At 41.7% G+C, this 16,807-nt stretch overlaps 1 protein-coding gene across 6 annotated transcripts in view; it reads right to left on the reverse strand.

Annotated features, from left to right (window-relative positions):
- znf1035 (zinc finger protein 1035) overlaps positions 1–16,807 on the reverse strand; it is a 65,308-nt gene that overhangs the window by 20,064 nt on the left and 28,437 nt on the right. For 3 of the 6 annotated variants that reach the window (XM_061675029.1, XM_061675027.1, XM_061675028.1), the window contains 2 exons: positions 13,782–13,842; positions 4,530–13,704 (listed from right to left, as the gene is read on the reverse strand). The exons of 2 other annotated variants lie outside the window; for them this stretch is intronic. In XM_061675029.1, the coding sequence (XP_061531013.1) occupies positions 5,327–13,669 (8,343 nt within the window). In that variant the 5' untranslated portion in view covers positions 13,670–13,704; positions 13,782–13,842 and the 3' untranslated portion in view covers positions 4,530–5,326. Of the gene's footprint in view, positions 1–4,529; positions 13,705–13,781; positions 13,843–14,565; positions 14,594–14,706; positions 14,890–14,979; positions 15,020–16,807 lie in introns of those variants that run through there. One more of the 6 variants, XM_061675030.1, reaches the window with a different exon arrangement.

The following is a 16,807-nucleotide window of genomic DNA, read 5'->3' on the forward strand; positions in this document are numbered from 1 at the left end:
TACGAATCACCCCACGACAGATAACCAAAGGTAAGATCATGGTGCTTATGTCGGTTCTCTCCAAGTACTCCGGCTTTCCCATCAGCCCTAAAACGTACTGTATGTTAGTTTCACTTGTAAGGGAAAATTCTTGTGCGAATGTGGTTTGTCAGCCCCGTTATTGACTGGTAATCAGTTCAAGGTACATTCCAGTCCTCTCTCAGACAGCAGGGATAGACCTTCCTGAACCCCAAACATTCTAAGCAGTAAATGTAAAATGTTTTAAACTGAGTGTCAAACACTAATCATCTACTAAACTCAAAGCACCTGCACAGGTTTCCCTAGGTGTCATTAAATTGCTTCAGTTTGGTTCAATATGGGGAAGATTGCAAACTTGACAACTGGCCAGAAGACCATCATTGATACCTTCCATAGGATGGGTAAGCCACAAAAATTCATAGCTAAGGAGGCTGGGTGTGTCCAACCATATCAATGGAAAGTCTAGTGCAAGGACAAAATGAAGCAGGAGACGATGCACCAGCAAAAGAGATGACTGTGGGCTTCAGCAGATTATCAAACAGAGAAGATTCAAGAATCTAGCAGAGATCCAGTAAGAGTGGAATGAGGCGGAGTCACAGCTTCAAAAACCACCACATTCACAGGCATCCGGGAGATGGGCTACAACTTTCGGGTTCCTCGGGTCAAGCCGCTTCTCAGCCTGAGCCAGCGTAGGAAGTCTCAAGTGGGCCGAGGAGAAGAAGGACAGGACTGTTGGCCAGTGGTCCAAGGTCCTCGTTTCCGATGAAAGTAAAGTGTGCCTTTCATTCGTGAATCAAGGTCCAAGGGTTTGGAGGAAGACGGGTGAAGAACAGAACCCAAGCTGCTTGAGGTCCAGTGTGAAATATCCAGTCAGTCATGATTTGGGGCGCAATGTCCAGTGCACGTGCTGGTAAACTCTGCTTTCTGAAATCCAAGGTCACTGCAGCAGTCTACCAGAATGTTTTAGAGGACTTCATGATTCCTTTTGCTGAGGATCTGTATGGAGATGCAGATTTCATCCTCCAACAGGACCTGGCCCCTGCCCATACTGCCAGAAGCACTACAACCTGGTTTGATGCCCATGTCATCAGAGTGCTTGACTGGCCAGCCAACTTGCCGTATCTAAACCCCATTGAGAATATATGGGATATTATCAAGAAGAAAATGAGGGGCACCAAAAACAACGAAGAACTGACAGCAAGCATCAAGGAAATCTGGGCAATGCCACACGGTGATTGCCTCAATGCCATGGCGCATCCAGGCAGTGATTAAAGCAATAGGATTCCCAGCCAAGTGCTGAAGATATTCAGGTATTGAAGATTCAAAAACAATGTTTTGAAAGTACCATATTTTGATTGATTTAATGTGACCCTAATTTCTGTTTTGTTTTTTTTCCCTACAAAAACTGAGAAATGGTGACTTCTTCACAGTATTCAAGTTTTTTGAATTCCTGATTTCATGGGTTTTATGACCTGGAAGCCCAAATTATATAAAAATAAACAAATACTTGAAATTGTTTTAATTGTGGGCCCTGAATCTATAACCTATTAAAGTTTAACTTTTTGAATGGAATTATGGAAATAAAGGTTTTTCATGATATAAAATTTTTTGGAAAGGGTCTGTATTTGACTCTCTGCGATTGATGGAACCATGAATTTTGCTCTTTACCAGAAAATTCTGAAGGAGAATGTTCAGTCATCAGTTTGTGACCTCAAGGTGAAGAGCACTTAGGTTCTGCAGCAGGACGACGATCCAAAAGACAACCTGCAAGTCAACTTCTGAATGGCTTTAAAATTAAAAATTAAAGGTTTTGGAGTGGCCTAGTTAAAGTCTGGATTTGAATCCAATTGAAATGCTGTGGCATGACCTTAAAAAGGCCATTCATGCTCATAAACCCTCCGGTGTTGGAATTAAAACAATTCTGCAAGGAAGCGTGTACTAAAATATCTCCACAGATTTGTCTCATTGCCAGATTTCAGTTGTTACTGGTAAGCGTGGCCCAACCAGTTATTAGGCTTAGGGAGCAATTACTTTTACATACAGGGTCAGGTAGCTTTGAATCTTGTTTTTCATTAATAATATATATTTTTTTAAAACATAAAAATTGCCTCCCAGCGCCCCCAAAATTTGTCAGGCACAATGATTTTGGCTTTGCAGACCGGGGTGGTGGGTACCTGAGTGGGTGTTCCAACTAAAGGGGATCACACTCCTCTGCCTCCCTGGGAAGGTTTATTTGGAGGTACTGGAGCAGAGGTTCTGTCGGGAAGTCGAATTTCAAATGGAGGAGGAGCAGTGTGGTTTTCGTCCTGGCCATGGAACAGTGGACCAGCTCTACACCCTCAGCAGAGTCCTCAAGGATACATCGGAGTTCACCCAACCAGTCTAATGTGCTTTGTGGACTTGGAGAAGGCATTTGACCGTGACCATCGTGGAGTCCTGTGGAGGCTGCTCTGGGAGTGTCTGGTACCGAACCGCCTAATATGGGTTGTTTGGTCCCTATACGACCGGTGTCAGGGTTTGGTTCACATTGCAGTAACTAAGTCGGATTTGTTTCCAGTAAAGGTTGGACAACGTCAAGGCTGCCTTTGGCCAATGCTTCTAGTTCATAACCTTTACGGACCGAATTTTCAGCCACAGTTAAGGTGTTGAAGGGGTCCGGTTTAGTGACCTTAGTGTTATGTCTCTGCTGTTTGCAGATGACGTGGTTCTGTTGGACTCAAAGCCGTAATTTCCAACTCTCGCTGGAGCAATTCGCAGCCAAGTGTGAAGCGGTTGGGATGAGAATCAGTACCTCCAAATCTGAGACCATGGTCCTCAGTTGAAAAAAGGGTAGAGTGCCCTCTCCAGGTCAGGAATGAGATGCTACACCAAGTGGAGGAGTTCAAGTACCTTGGGGTCTTGTTCACGAGTGAGGGAAGAATTAACCAGGAGATCGACAGGCAGATTGGTACAGCATCTGCAGTGATACGGACTCTGCGTCAGTTTGTCGTGGTGAAGGAGAAGCTGAGCTGAAAGGTGAAGGTCACGATTTACCAGTCGATCTACGTTTCAGTGTAATGGGCCCCAAAAACCTCACTAGGGAGGCATCAAGGAGGCATTCTAATTAGATTCTGCAGTTAAACTGAACCCCTCTCCTGGATGACTGAGGATGACCTCTCTCAGGGAGAGCAAAGACACCCTGTGGCGCAGTTAAACTGAACCCCTCTCCTGGATGACTGAGGATGACCTCTCTCAGGGAGAGCAAAGACACCCTGCGGCGGAACCTCATTTCGGGCACTTTTATCTGTGATCTTGTTCTTTCTGTCACGACCTGCAGCTTGTGACCACAGGTGAGGATTGAAGTTCGAACATAGATTGAGCGGTAAAACGAGAACTTTGCCTTTCAGCTCAGCTCCTCCTCCACCACAACATATCTATAGGGTCCACATGACTGCAGACGCTGCACTGATCCGCCTGTCGATTGCCTGGTTCATTCTTGCCTCACTCGTGAAAAAGACCAAGATACTTAACTCTTCCACTTGGGACAGAATCTCATCCCAGAACTGTACAGGGTATTCCACCCTTTTCGAACGTAGGACCATGGTCTCAGATTTGAAGTTGCTGATTCTGATCCCAACCGCTTCACACTCTGCAGCGAACCACTCCAGTGAGAGTTGAAGATTGCGGCTTAATGAAGCCAACAGAATCACATCATCGGCAAAAAGCAGAGACGTAATCCCGAGGGCACCAAACTGGACACCGCTCAATGCCTTGGCTGTGCCTCAAAATTCTGTCCATAAAAAGTATGAACAAAATCGGTGACAAAGGGCAGCCTTGGCAAAGTCGAAACCCTCTGTGTTTTTGACAAACCGCATCAGGGGCCTGCTACCACCACTTAATTAAACACCAAATTCCAGTTCCTGCACCTAAACTCAGGATCCAGAAAATTTTTATTTAGCAGAAGCTTCAGAGAGTGATATAGCCTACCTGTACAGACTTCAGGTTGTTGAGCATCATAATCTTCAACTTCGTAGTCTTTGAACCCACCTGAAGTCGGTACAGGTAAAGCCATCGCTCCCTCAAGCAGTCCCCGAATCAAGCTTTTGTGGATGCGAGGTTCCAGGACAGCCCTCTGGATAGACTTTCCTTATCGCCGAATACCTTCTCTCGTAGTTTGGTGTCTACCAGTGGTGATAGTCGCAGGCCTTCCGCTATGTGGTTTGTCAAAAAAATTATCCTATTTCAAAAAACTTTCCATGAATCACAAACTGCACAATGCGTTGAATCAGTGTCACGGCCATAAGGCTTCTCTAACTGGCGTTGAACTTCAGCCATGGACAGAAAAACATCTTGCCAGGTGGTAATTTTGAATCGCTGCTCCATTATCAATTGGTGAGCCATGGGCAAGTGAATGACAAATATATATATCGCAAAACCTAAGCTGTCAAAATTGCTTTCATACAGTGTTCTATTGATGATGTTCAGTCTTGTTTTTGCAACAAACCTAGCTTTCAGAAATATGGTTATAAAAAGAAAAGTTCTATTTCTTCCCATAAAAAAGACCTTTTAATAACATTTAAGAACATTATACATGAAGTATTCACAAGGTTTTGTAGGACCAAGCAGATTGACAGACTTTTTATACGCTGCAAATAGTATCTTATAGAAGTAAACACTCACTGAGGCTTCACAATCTGACTAAACTAAAAGTGTAAAGCGACAACAAACTTTGTACATGGTGAACTATTTGGTCAAATAAAGCAACAATTTCCATGACAAACATTTATTTTTGCTCCCCAAAAGTAACAGCAAAACTCAGGTTTTCCAGTTCAATAGACAAAATTCTTAAATGACCATGTTCAGGTCAGATCTGCTGATTCAGTTCGAACATTTGTCAAATGAGTGTACAAGAGTTTCCTCAGTTTTAAACAAACGAACTAAAATCACTAATGTATTTATAAAAAAAAAAATTACTAGCCATTTGCTGAAACTGACTAAAAACAACTTCCAAGGCCTTGAAAATGAAGCTTAAAACTTTAGAATACGGAACCCTTGTACCAGGATGGTATAAACACTAGTTTGTCATAATTATGTACAATTTTACAGTTCAAAATGAGAGAATCCATGTACAGTATATGAACAACAAGATTTGGTCTTGGTACTTGATACAAAGACCAACACTAGAATTTATATTTACAAGATCAATAGGGACTGACACAAATAGGATTTTTTTTTTTCCAAATTTTTTTTTGGGGGGGGGGGTTCAGTCGGATACAAGTTCTTCAAGTAGTATTGTGGAGATGTTGTGCATTGGCGAATCGTTTGAGCACTAAGCATGTGTCTGTTGATGCTCCTCCAGCAGGTGAGGGAAAGCAAAGGCCTTGTCACATTCGGTGCATTCATACACAATTTGGCCAACATGGCTTTCCTGATGCCGCAGAAGCTGAGTCGAGTGTGCAAATGACTTATAGCACATATCACAGCGGTGCTGTCCGACTTGTCGTTCGGCATGCATTCTCATGTGTAATGAAAGCTCTTGGGCTGTGTTGAACTTAGAAGGACACTGGAGACATTTCAACTGGCTTTGCGGTGCTGTTTGAGCCTGTTTCATGTGCACCCCCAGCTCATGCCTTTGAAGGGTATGACTAAAGGCAAAGGATCTTGCACAGTGCTTGCATTTGAATGGCTTCTCATTTAAATGCACTTTGTTTTGATGCTCCAGCAGAATACTTTTTGAAGAGAACTGCATTGCGCAAGTGCTGCAGTTGTACAGTTCCTCTCCTGTGACATCAATTTCTTCCTCTTCCGCAGCATCCTGATGGTTAGTTTCTGCACCTGACTTCTCTGCAGTCACCACCATTTCTTGCCGTTTAGGGGAACAGGAGTGCTTGTGGAACGCATCACTTCCCAAAAATCTCTTGTCACAGCCCTTGCATTCGAATTCGGAAACAGAGCTATGATGTCTTTGCTCATGTTCTTCAAGCTCATTTTTGGAGGAAAAGATAATTTTGCACATTTCACATTTCAGCATATTTTCAGAATGAACAGGAATATGGGAAATCAATTCGGTGGCCTTAACAAAACATTCGCTGCAAATGGGACATCTGTAACCATCAGCATTCTTTCCAGTTCCAATAAGCTCATTTGTATGAGTCTTCACATGGCTGAGGAACTGCTCAATGGAGGAAGAAGTGGTATTACAGCGACTGCATGAATACTCACTATCAGTCGTTGATTTTTGATGGGTGACCCTGTGCTGTTTCAAATGGGATAAGTGGAGAAAATGTTTATCACAACCAGAACAGGAATACAGCCGCTCCTTGGAGGCCTTGCAACCATGCTCTGAGAGGTCCTCTGGGTCTTTGAAGCACTCATAACATAAACCACAACGGTATTTCAAGTTTTTCAACTTTTCTGGGTAACTTTCAGAGGGAGTAGACTTTTCAGGGAAACAAGAGGGGCGCTCACTTGATGCATGTTCTTTTCTGTGCTCAGCTCTACTACTCTTGGAAGGGAACACTTTATTGCATATGTCACATGGAAAGTTTTCTTCACGGTGGGTAGACATGTGTTCTGCTAACTGGGAGGCCCCTGAGAAGCTGAGTTGACATCTGGAGCAACGGTGTGGACGACTCTTGCCATGACTATGTTTGTGTTTTCGCAGAGCAAAGAGGGACACAAACCCCCTTCCGCACACCTGACACTGTAACTCAGACTTGTGCATGCGTTTGTGCTGCTCCAACTGGGAGGCCTGGAAAAAACATCTTCCGCATTCTGCACATTCATGAGGTTTTTCACCAAGATGACATTTTTGATGATCTTCCAGATTTTCCGATGTGGGAAATGTCTTTCCACATACATGACACGGGAAGTAAGGCGCAGAGTCACTGTCCTCACTACTATTACTTTCATCTTCACTACTTTGACAAGCCACATTGGGTTTCTGCTCAAGACTGCTTTCAGAGTTCTTTTGCTCTTTTAGATGCCATTTTCTGCAGTGTCTTTGGAGAGATTTTTTGGTGGCATAGGTCTTTTTACAAAAACGACAAGCAGATGTATGTTCAGAATGCTCTTCAGTGTAATGATAGCCAAGAGATTGCCTGGACCAGAATCTGTGACTGCACAGTTTACAGGCAAATGGCCTGTTTAAGTCATGATATGTTTTGTGGATTTCCAACTCTGATAACGTATAAAATGACTTGGTACATCCTGAGCAAGAGAAATTCTTACTTAAACCATGAGACCTCATGTGTTTTTCAAGATCTGCTTGATTGGAAAAAACATTTTTACACTTTGTGCAGGGAATGCGTTTATTTGCTAGCTCCTCTCTCCCATGGTCTTCCAGATGACTGATGAGCATCAAGCCATCAGTGAAGCTCAAATCACACTCAGAACATTGGTATTGAACCACTTTCTTATCTTTGTTTGCGCTGCTTTGCATCTGATCTTCATCAGGGTTTTGTGGGGACTCCTCCAAATGATCTTTGCAGGAGAACGTTCTCTGCAGAACTCCAGACTCTGTTTGTGACTCATCCTTGAACACTAGAACAGAGCTGGGCAGTGTCAGATTAAGGTCTGCTTTTTGAGGCCCTTCCAGTTTCTGAGCTGGATCCCTTGCATTAAAATTTCCAAACCTGCATTTCCTGTTGTGGTTGCGGAGTAGATTTTTATTCCAAAAGCCTTTCTTGCATGTTTTGCATTTGAACGGAATCTCCTTTGAATGCATGCGAGAATGACCCTTTAGTCCAGCTTTATTTTCAAAGGACAAATTGCAGACTGGGCAAACTAGTGATTCAGAAACATCACCAACAAGTGTGGTATCTAGTTTACATGTCAAATTAGAACCTTCGCCGGGCTGTTTGTCACGCCCATCATCTTTAATGGGTGGTAGCTTTGAAAGATGATGTTGAAGAGGAGCAAGAGATGCTGGTGGATCCATCATTTCCAGTTTGTGTGCATTCAAAAAATGTTCCTGAAGCTGTGAAAACAAAGAAAAACGTAAAGAACAGTAGGCACAAGAAAAGCCTTTTGTAAGGCTTTGAGAAATTTCTTCTCGCTTCATTGACTGGCATGATGTTGAAGTGCAAGTTGTTTGATGATCGTAAAGTTCTTTTTGGGGGAATGCTACACCACATGTCTTACAAAGTTTGACGGTGCACTTCAGACAATGACGTTTTAAGTAGTCATTCCTGATGAATCGCAGGCCACAATCGCAAGAAAACGGTTTCTCCCCTGTGTGCAACCGAGTGTGTATTCGTAACCGTGCACTGTTTGCAAAAGCACGGGGGCAGTAAATGCAAGTATATTTGTGCTTTTTGTTAGAATAAAGCTGGAGTTGGTGTGTAGCTTTTCCCTCCTGGAGTGGCTTAACATTTTCTGATGGTAGATTATCCTGTGGTGGAGTAGAATCTTGTTTCTTGGATACTTTTTTACAGTTTTTATGCTTCATGTGGTAGTTCAGAGATTTTTCGTGAGTAAACTCTGTATCACAATGTGGGCACCTAAACAATTTGACAGTATGAAATAGTGTGACATGGCGGGAGACTCCAGACTGAGTTGGGAAGCTCTTGGAACAAACTTTACAGTCAAATCTCTCCTGCTGTTTCATAGGTTTAATGGCAAGCCTGTTTTGCCAGCCCTTGCCAACATCATCCAAACTGATTTTGGGAATGCAGATTTGCAACCGCAATCGTTTTCCTTTACATTGAGCATGATGTACCTTAAGATAATCATACCTTGAAAAGCAGCTGCCACAGGCTTTGCACCGATAGGGATTCACTTCATTATGAGTCAAAATATGACGTCGCAGGCTTCGTGGCTTCACAAAGGTCTTAGTGCAGAATTTGCATTTGTACTCATCTCCAGCTTTCTCTAGGGATATCGGTTCTTCCTCCATGCAAGCAGGCATCTTTGTCAATTCGATTGAAGCCTCGTTAACTTTTGATTCCTCTTCCTTGGAAACATCATTACAGTGCTCTTCATGCTGCAACTGCAACGAGTTGGATGAAAATCGTTCACCGCAATGTATACATGCATACGGTTGTACACCAGTATGTGAAACGCTGTGTTTTAAGAGTAATGATCTGAACCTGAACCTCCTTGTACAGTTAGGACATTTAAATGGAAGCATCCTCGATGCACTGGACTGGGAAGTGGTTTTAGTAACAGTCTGGCTTTTCTGTGGAATGTTTTGACAGGCATCACCATTAGAGGATAAGATATTGTTGGGTTGCGATATCTCCCCACACGTTCTCCGATGAAGACCAAATTTACTTAAGCCGAAGAACATCCTACAATTCGTGCAGACACGCAGAGTATTATTCTTGTGGCCATTTTTGTGAGCCATCAGGTGTACTTTCTTTTTGAATGTTCGGGAACAAATTGAACACTTATGCCCTTTAGGTTGGGAATGCTCTGGGTTTTGAGTTGGCACACACATTTCCTTATGAGTTTCCAGGCTTGGTTTATGATAGAAACTTTTTCCACATTGAGTACAGGAGTAAGGTTTCTCTCCTGTATGTTTGAACATGTGAAGGAGTAAATAACGACGGGCTTTGAACTTTTGATCGCAATATGGACATTGACACGAAGATATGTGTGTTAGACTGTGTTTCCTTAGCAAGTGGCCATCACCAAATACTTCGTTGCAAAGGGAACATTGTAGTTCCTTTAGTTCACTTGGCGCTTGTACAGATTTCAAGGATTTCAGTGTTTCCCCGTTCAAAAGCGGTGCCTCGCCTTCCTTTTGATGTAATTTTAGATGTCTAAGGAGCTCCATAGGACTCAAAAACTGCTTCTGACAGTTGGGGCATGGAAACATTTTCCCTTTATGATGCAATTTAGCGTGCTGGACAAGATTTCTGGCATTTGGAAGAATCTTTCTGCAAAGTGTGCACTGTATACTCTGATGAACAACTTTGTGAGCCATAAGGTAGACTCTTTTCTTGAACCCTCTTCTACAATCAAGACAGCGGTATGGCCTTTCACCCCTGTGACACCTCTCATGATTCTTTAATGACTGTTCCGTGTCACATTTTTTTTCACAATATCGACAGCTCAGGGAAACATTGGCCTTCTCATCTGATTTCAGAATGTCCTCAGTCTGCTCTGTCTCTGTCCTCATTAAAGGTTTTATATTTGACTTCCTGGACAAAACTGAAGTCTTGTACTTGATCATTTTGCCAGTAATTTTAGACTCATGTCTCTTTACATGTTGGTAGAGACCAGACACTTGCTGGAAAACTGCTGGACAGACACCACATTTGTAAGTTCTTTGTATAGTTTTAGGGGTTGTTGAATTGGATTCTGTCTGCTTGTTTTCCATGGCCACTTTTTTCTGTCCCATTCTCTTCAACTCTTTCTTAATATTGAGGTCCACCATTTGCTCTGATTCTGCATTCTCTTTTAATAACTGATTATGAGTTCTTCTGAGGCAGAAGGTTTTAATATGTCTGTATCTATTACCTGGCTGTGTAAATGTAGCATGGCACAGTGGACACCTGTATTTATTGCCAACCTTTCCCTTATTACGAGAAACAGCCAGTCTGACACAATCACGCAAATGTCTAGCTCTGTTGTAGGACTGCAAGAAAATTCGTGGACAGAGAGCACATTTATATTTACCTCTTGTCTCATTTTCAATATTTTCAGTTTTCTCAAGAGATATTTTTAATGTTTTCTCATTTGTTTTCTTAGTCAGTTTCATAGTAGTATGGTTTTGCCAAACACCTGGAGGGTTTCCTTTGTGCATGTTGTAAATATGCTTTTTGACTTTCCTCGGAGTTGAGTAGTGTTTGCCACAATAGACACAGACATTAGTTTTGCAGACATCAAACAAATTCACATAACATTGAGAAAGACTTTCAAGCGGTCTCCGATCCATCACAACGTTTTGTGGTGGTGGTGGTGGCGTAGTTTCATGTTTTACTAGCTTGATAACTTCATGGTCACTGGATTTTGCATCTGGATTTTCTGGTTTGAAATTTCTGCATCTACCAGGTTTGTTTTTGTGTCTCTTCAAGGTACAATTCTGTGCAAAATATAAGTCGCATCCATCGCATTTATAAGGCGTGACACCAGTGTGACCACGCATATGCTGCACATATAGAATTATTTTTGAGAATGTCATATTGCAACGGTTGCAATGATGAGATTTTCTTTTTCGGTGAGAAGAATCAGAAGCAAGTTGAGGTTCTTCGGTGTTGTTGCCCACATACTTGTGTGATAGTTCATTACTGATCAAGTATTTATTGGATGTTTTGCAAAACTGGAAAATCTGGTCTGAATGTTGACAGTGGTGGTGTTCAATTAGATGGTCAACACTATGGGTTATTTGCTGGCAAAGTGCACACTGGTATAAATCACTTGGAGCAGGCTCCATTTTATTCATAATTACAACAGGCTGTAGGCGTTTCCTCATTTGTAAAGAGGATTTTAGAGCGCTACCTTGTTCTTCTGACTCATCCATTCTATTGCCTTTTGATTGGACAATACACTTTGATTCTTCAGGTTTCATCGAGTCAGTGTCACTTGAGTGTTTTGCAACAGGAGGTTCCCCATACTGCTCACCAAGCATCAACTTTTCTTCCTCTGAAGTGTCCATCCCTTCAAATGACACCCTTACATTTTTATCAATGCACTGAGTCAGCTCTTGCTCCGGGCATACTGGATTTTGATGAAGTATGTTTTCTGGACATTGAGGAGTGTTTTCCGCAGGGTCCTTATCTTTGTAGGAATCACAATTATTGTTCAAGACGCTCTTCTGTGAGAAGGATTTTAAATCATTTGAAATGCTCTGTTTGTTCTCAACATGCACATCCAAAATACAAGCGTCAATAGTGACACCAGTACAATCTGAACTTTTCAAGTCACTCTTCTGTGAGAAGGACTTTAAATCATTTGAAATGCTGTGTTTGTTCTCAACATGCACATCCAAAATAGAAGTGGTAATAGTCACACCAGTACAATCTGAATTTTTAGAGGATGTCTGATTCTCCTCTTGGAAACATTTAATTTCCTCTTCCTCACAAATATTTGTTTCTGTTCTTGAGCAGGGTTGTTGTTGCCAGTCTGAGATGATACCAACATCTTGCTTGTTATTGCCACTCCCCAGATCGTCACTAACCAAATTACTGTCTGTTCTTGGGTTATTTGGGTTTAGAGAGTAATCTGAATTACTACACAAACTCTTCTTGGCACTGGCATCACTCAAATTACCATCACTCATTGGAACGGGGCAACAAATATTGTCCAGAACCACATTTTGAGAAGGCTGGCTTTTCGAGAACTGTAAACAGGAACCGATATCTTCTCTATTGGTCTCCAGCATATTTGTGCATTCCACCAGTTCACGAAGCGCATCATTAGACTCTGACTCAGGAGGATCTGAGATTTGAGGGGTGTCAGTATTCATTTCATTGTCCTGAAAATTGATCTCCATATCTGATAGGGGGTTGTCTATTTCCATGCTTTCATCATGAACACTGGAAAATTCGATATTTGTTTGCTTTGGTACATTGAACGTTTCCTCACCCAAAGAATCTAATTCTTTTTCTTCCCTTTGTCGCACAGCACTGCAAGCCTCCTCACCATGGGTCATATTTATTTTTTGCTGTCCAATGACGTTAGGGACGTCATTGACGTCATTTTCCAGTAGGCATGATTCCTTTGTTTCCTCTGTTCCTCTCTCCAGTCCATTGTCCTCATCTTCCATCTTTGCAATTGGCATTTTTGTATATTCAGGTGTTATAGTCCTATGCTCCTCCATATGATCTGGGTGATCCTCCATGCCGGTCAGGTTTTCATTGTCACTTACTGAGATGTCTGAGTAGTATCCCTCAATTTGATAATGGTCCACATTTTGTTCTTGTTCTTGAATTGGAAGTCCCTCTTTCTCATTACAATCCTCAATGGTCCCACTCTCTCTCGTTGAAATCCCAGAGAAGGATTGATTGTGTACTGTGTTACAACTCCCATTTTCTTCAAAACCTTTGTTTGTCCCTTGTATACATTCATCTATATTTCCTCCAGTCATCAATTTTGGTGAACCTGGGCAAATTGCTTTTATTTCATTTGAAAATGTCACATTTTCAGGGTGTGTGAAAAGCCAATCTGATGGACTTTGTTTCGTTGTAGAATCCGGTTTAGGCTGTCGAGTTGGACGAGTAATAAATTTACAAGAAGGCCTTGTTTCATTTACTTCTGTGTCCGAGCAACTACTGACATCCGAATAGTCCTCAAGAAGTGATGAAGCTAAAAGTTCACAGTTTTGCTGAAGTCCTTGTAACTCAGCAGAATAGGATGAAGGTGAGGGTCCAGATGAAGATAATCCATTCATGGCTAAATCTTTAATATCAGCATTTTCACATCTCAACGAGGTATCCTTTAACATGAGTCCTTCATCAGCTTGCCAAGGTGTTTCTCTATAGAAGCTTTCGTAAGAACAATCAGAAGCGGAATTTCCAACATTGGAAGTTGAGTAATACTTTGTATCAAATGTAGAGTCTGTTACAGGGGCAGAGTCTGAAGCTGTGGAGTTTGAGAACTCGTGCTGTCCCACAAAGGTCTCAATATGTTGGGCTAGACTTCCTTCTGGCTCTGATGTCCTCAATGTCTTTGGATCTGACGACAGTGGTGTGAGATTTTGAAAATACGAATCCCACTCGTGAGCCATTATCTTCTAGGCAACTGGGACTGTGTGTATTCTTCCTAAAATTCAAAATCATGACATTATAAAAATAGAACACAATTAGAAGCCAACAATTAATAGGATTTATAAGTGTCACCTTTTCTTGAGTGTTGAAAGACTAGGGTTTTTCGGTCAAGGTGTTACATCTGAAAGAAACTCTGAAAATGAAGCAAAACAGCATTTTAGAGACCCAAAAAGAGCCAATATCAATTGCTGCACCACTAGTTCGTTCATCCCCATCCTAGGACATCTTACCCACTACACCGGGAGAAGAGGGAAATACAGGTGCTCGTCATATAATTAGAATATCATGAAAAGGTTTCTTTATTTCAGTAATTCCATTCAAAAGTGAAACTTGTATAATGTATACATTCATTTCAAACAGACTGAAATATTGCAAGTGCTTATTTCTTTTAATGTTGATGATTATATTTTAATATTGTGGAGAGGTGCAAAATTAAGACACCTGGTGGCAAACTCTAATCAGCTACTTAACTCAAAACACCTGCAAATGCCTTTAAATGGTCTCTCAGTCAAGTTCTGTAGGCTACACAATCACGGGGAAGACCGCTGACCTGACAGCTGTCCAAAAGACGTCCATGGACACCTTGCACAAGGAGGGCAAGACACAAAACGTCGTTGCTAAAGAGGCTGGCTGTTCACAGAACTCCGTGTCCAAGCACATTAATAGAGAGGTGAAGGGCAGGCAAAGATGTGGTAGGAAAAAAGTGCACAAGCAGTAGGGATAACCGCACCCTGGAGAGGATTGTGAAACAAACCCCATTAAAAAATGTGGGGGACATTCATAAAGAGTGGACTGCAGCTGAAGTCAGTGCTTCAAGAACCACCACGCACAGACGTATGCAAGACATGGGTCTCACCTGTCGCATTCCATGTGTCATACTTCATCTATGAGAGACAAAAGGATTAAAAAAAAAAAAAAAAAAAACGGATTTTCAAAGAATGTATTAGCAAATTATGGGGGCCACAACAAACAAGAAAGATTTCTGGCTCTCACAGACCTGTAACTTCTTGAAGAAGCTCCTCTGCCCTCCATTCATTACCTGTATTAATGGCATCAGTATGAAAGACACCTGTCCACAACCTCAGTCACACTCCAAACTCCACTATGGCCTAGACCAAAGAGTTGTCAAAGGACACCAGAAACAAAATTGTAGCCCTGCGCCAGGCAGGGAAGTCTGAATCTGCAATAGGTAAGCAGCTTTGTGTGAAGAAATCAACTGTGGGAGCAATTATTAGAAAATGGAAGACATACAAGACCACTGATAATATACCTCGATCTCGGGCTCCATGCAAGATCTCACTCCGTGGGGTGAAAATTAATCCCAGAACCACACAGGGGGACCTAGTGAATGACCTGCAGAGAGCTGGGACCAAAGTAAGAAAGGCTACCATCAGTAACACACTACTCCGCCAGGGACTCAAATCCTGCAGTGCCAGATGTGTCTCCCTGCTTAAGCCAGTACATGTTCAGGCCCGTTTGAAGTTTGCGAGAGAGCATTTGGATGATCCAGAAGAGGATAGAGAGAATGTCATATGAAACCAAAATAGATTTATTTGGTAAAAACTAAACTTGTCATGTTTGGAGGAGAAAGAATGCAGAGTTGCATCCAAAGAATGAAGCATGGGGGTGGAAAGATGCTTTGGGGCTGTTTTTCTGCAAAGGGACCAGGACGACTGATCCGTGTAAAAGAAAGAATGAATGGGGGTGGCCCCATTCATTCTTTCTTTTCGTATCGTGAGATTTTGAGTGAAAACTAGGTTTACACGATCAGGATTTTTGGGGCCAATCAGCGAGTTTAAAAAACGATAACTGATCTCAAGATGGAGGAATGTGTCTATTTAAATGACCTGTTCATTTATTGTATATATTTGTGTACTTAATCGCTAAAGAATATATATTTACAATAAATAATGTGTCTTTGTTCCTCTATTTATGCCAGTGAGGCATAGTGACAGAAAGAACAAATGAATGCTCTTCTATTCGATGGCAGGAAGTAAATACAGTAATTCATGTATCCACTTTTTGTGACATTTTTGTTTGTTGGTGTGCTGTGAGATTTTTCAATCTTAAATTATGTTCCTTGGAAATCACTGCTCTAGTCAGATTGTGTATTCTAATCAGTCAGGTCAAACCAACATTACATGACACAAATAATGGGTGCTAACTTACTGTAATTAAATTATTTTTAATTAAATGACTTCACCCACACCGAAACTTCAGAGCATGATTCGACAGAACGGCGGCATGGTTACGTCCAAGCGTTCGTGGTACCACTAGCAGGCTAGGCTACATAACATTGCATTGCCTGCTTGCGAGCCGTATTGTATTAAACGTACGGGAACATACCTTAGCCAAGCCTTAAACGAACGTCCTCTCCTGTCCTGAGCACCGGTGACCACCAACACACGTTTGCCCCCATTTTGTACTTATAATACAGTCGGGTTGCTCCACTCTTGTTGTCGTCGCCACGGTAACGAGTGTATCCGGTCACATTTGAGTTGACAAGATAAAGTTGAATGATCGCAAAAAACAGGATGCGGTGGTATCGGAATACAAGATTTTATTGCAGTAGTCTGACAGTACAATCATGAAAGAGCAAATTTTTGTAGTTTGATCCGGGCATTGCGTGTTGTCTGTCTCAGACGTGTCGTCTGTTCCACATATATATATATATATATATATATATATATATATATATATATATATATATATATATGTCTCAGATATTTTATATATTTATATTATATTTACATATATAAATGTATATATTATATATACTGATTGTTTTTAGCAAATAATCATTAACTTAGAATTTTATGGCTGCAACAAGTTCAAAAAAGCTGGGACAGGGTCATGTTTACCACTGTGTTACATCACCTTTTCTTTTAACAACATTCAATAAACGTTTGGGAACTGAGGACACTATTGTTGAAGCTTTGTGGTTGGAATTCTTTCCCATTCTTGCTTGACGTACAGCTTCAGCTGTTCAACAGTCCGGGGTCTTCTCCGTTGTCGTATTTTACGCTTCGTAATGCACCACACATTTTCAATGGGAGACAGGTCTGGACTGCAGGCAGGCCAGTCTAGTACCCGCACTC

This window comes from Phycodurus eques, chromosome 4 (genome assembly GCF_024500275.1).
Source record: "Phycodurus eques isolate BA_2022a chromosome 4, UOR_Pequ_1.1, whole genome shotgun sequence".
In the NCBI taxonomy this organism is placed as follows: Eukaryota; Metazoa; Chordata; class Actinopteri; order Syngnathiformes; family Syngnathidae; genus Phycodurus; species Phycodurus eques.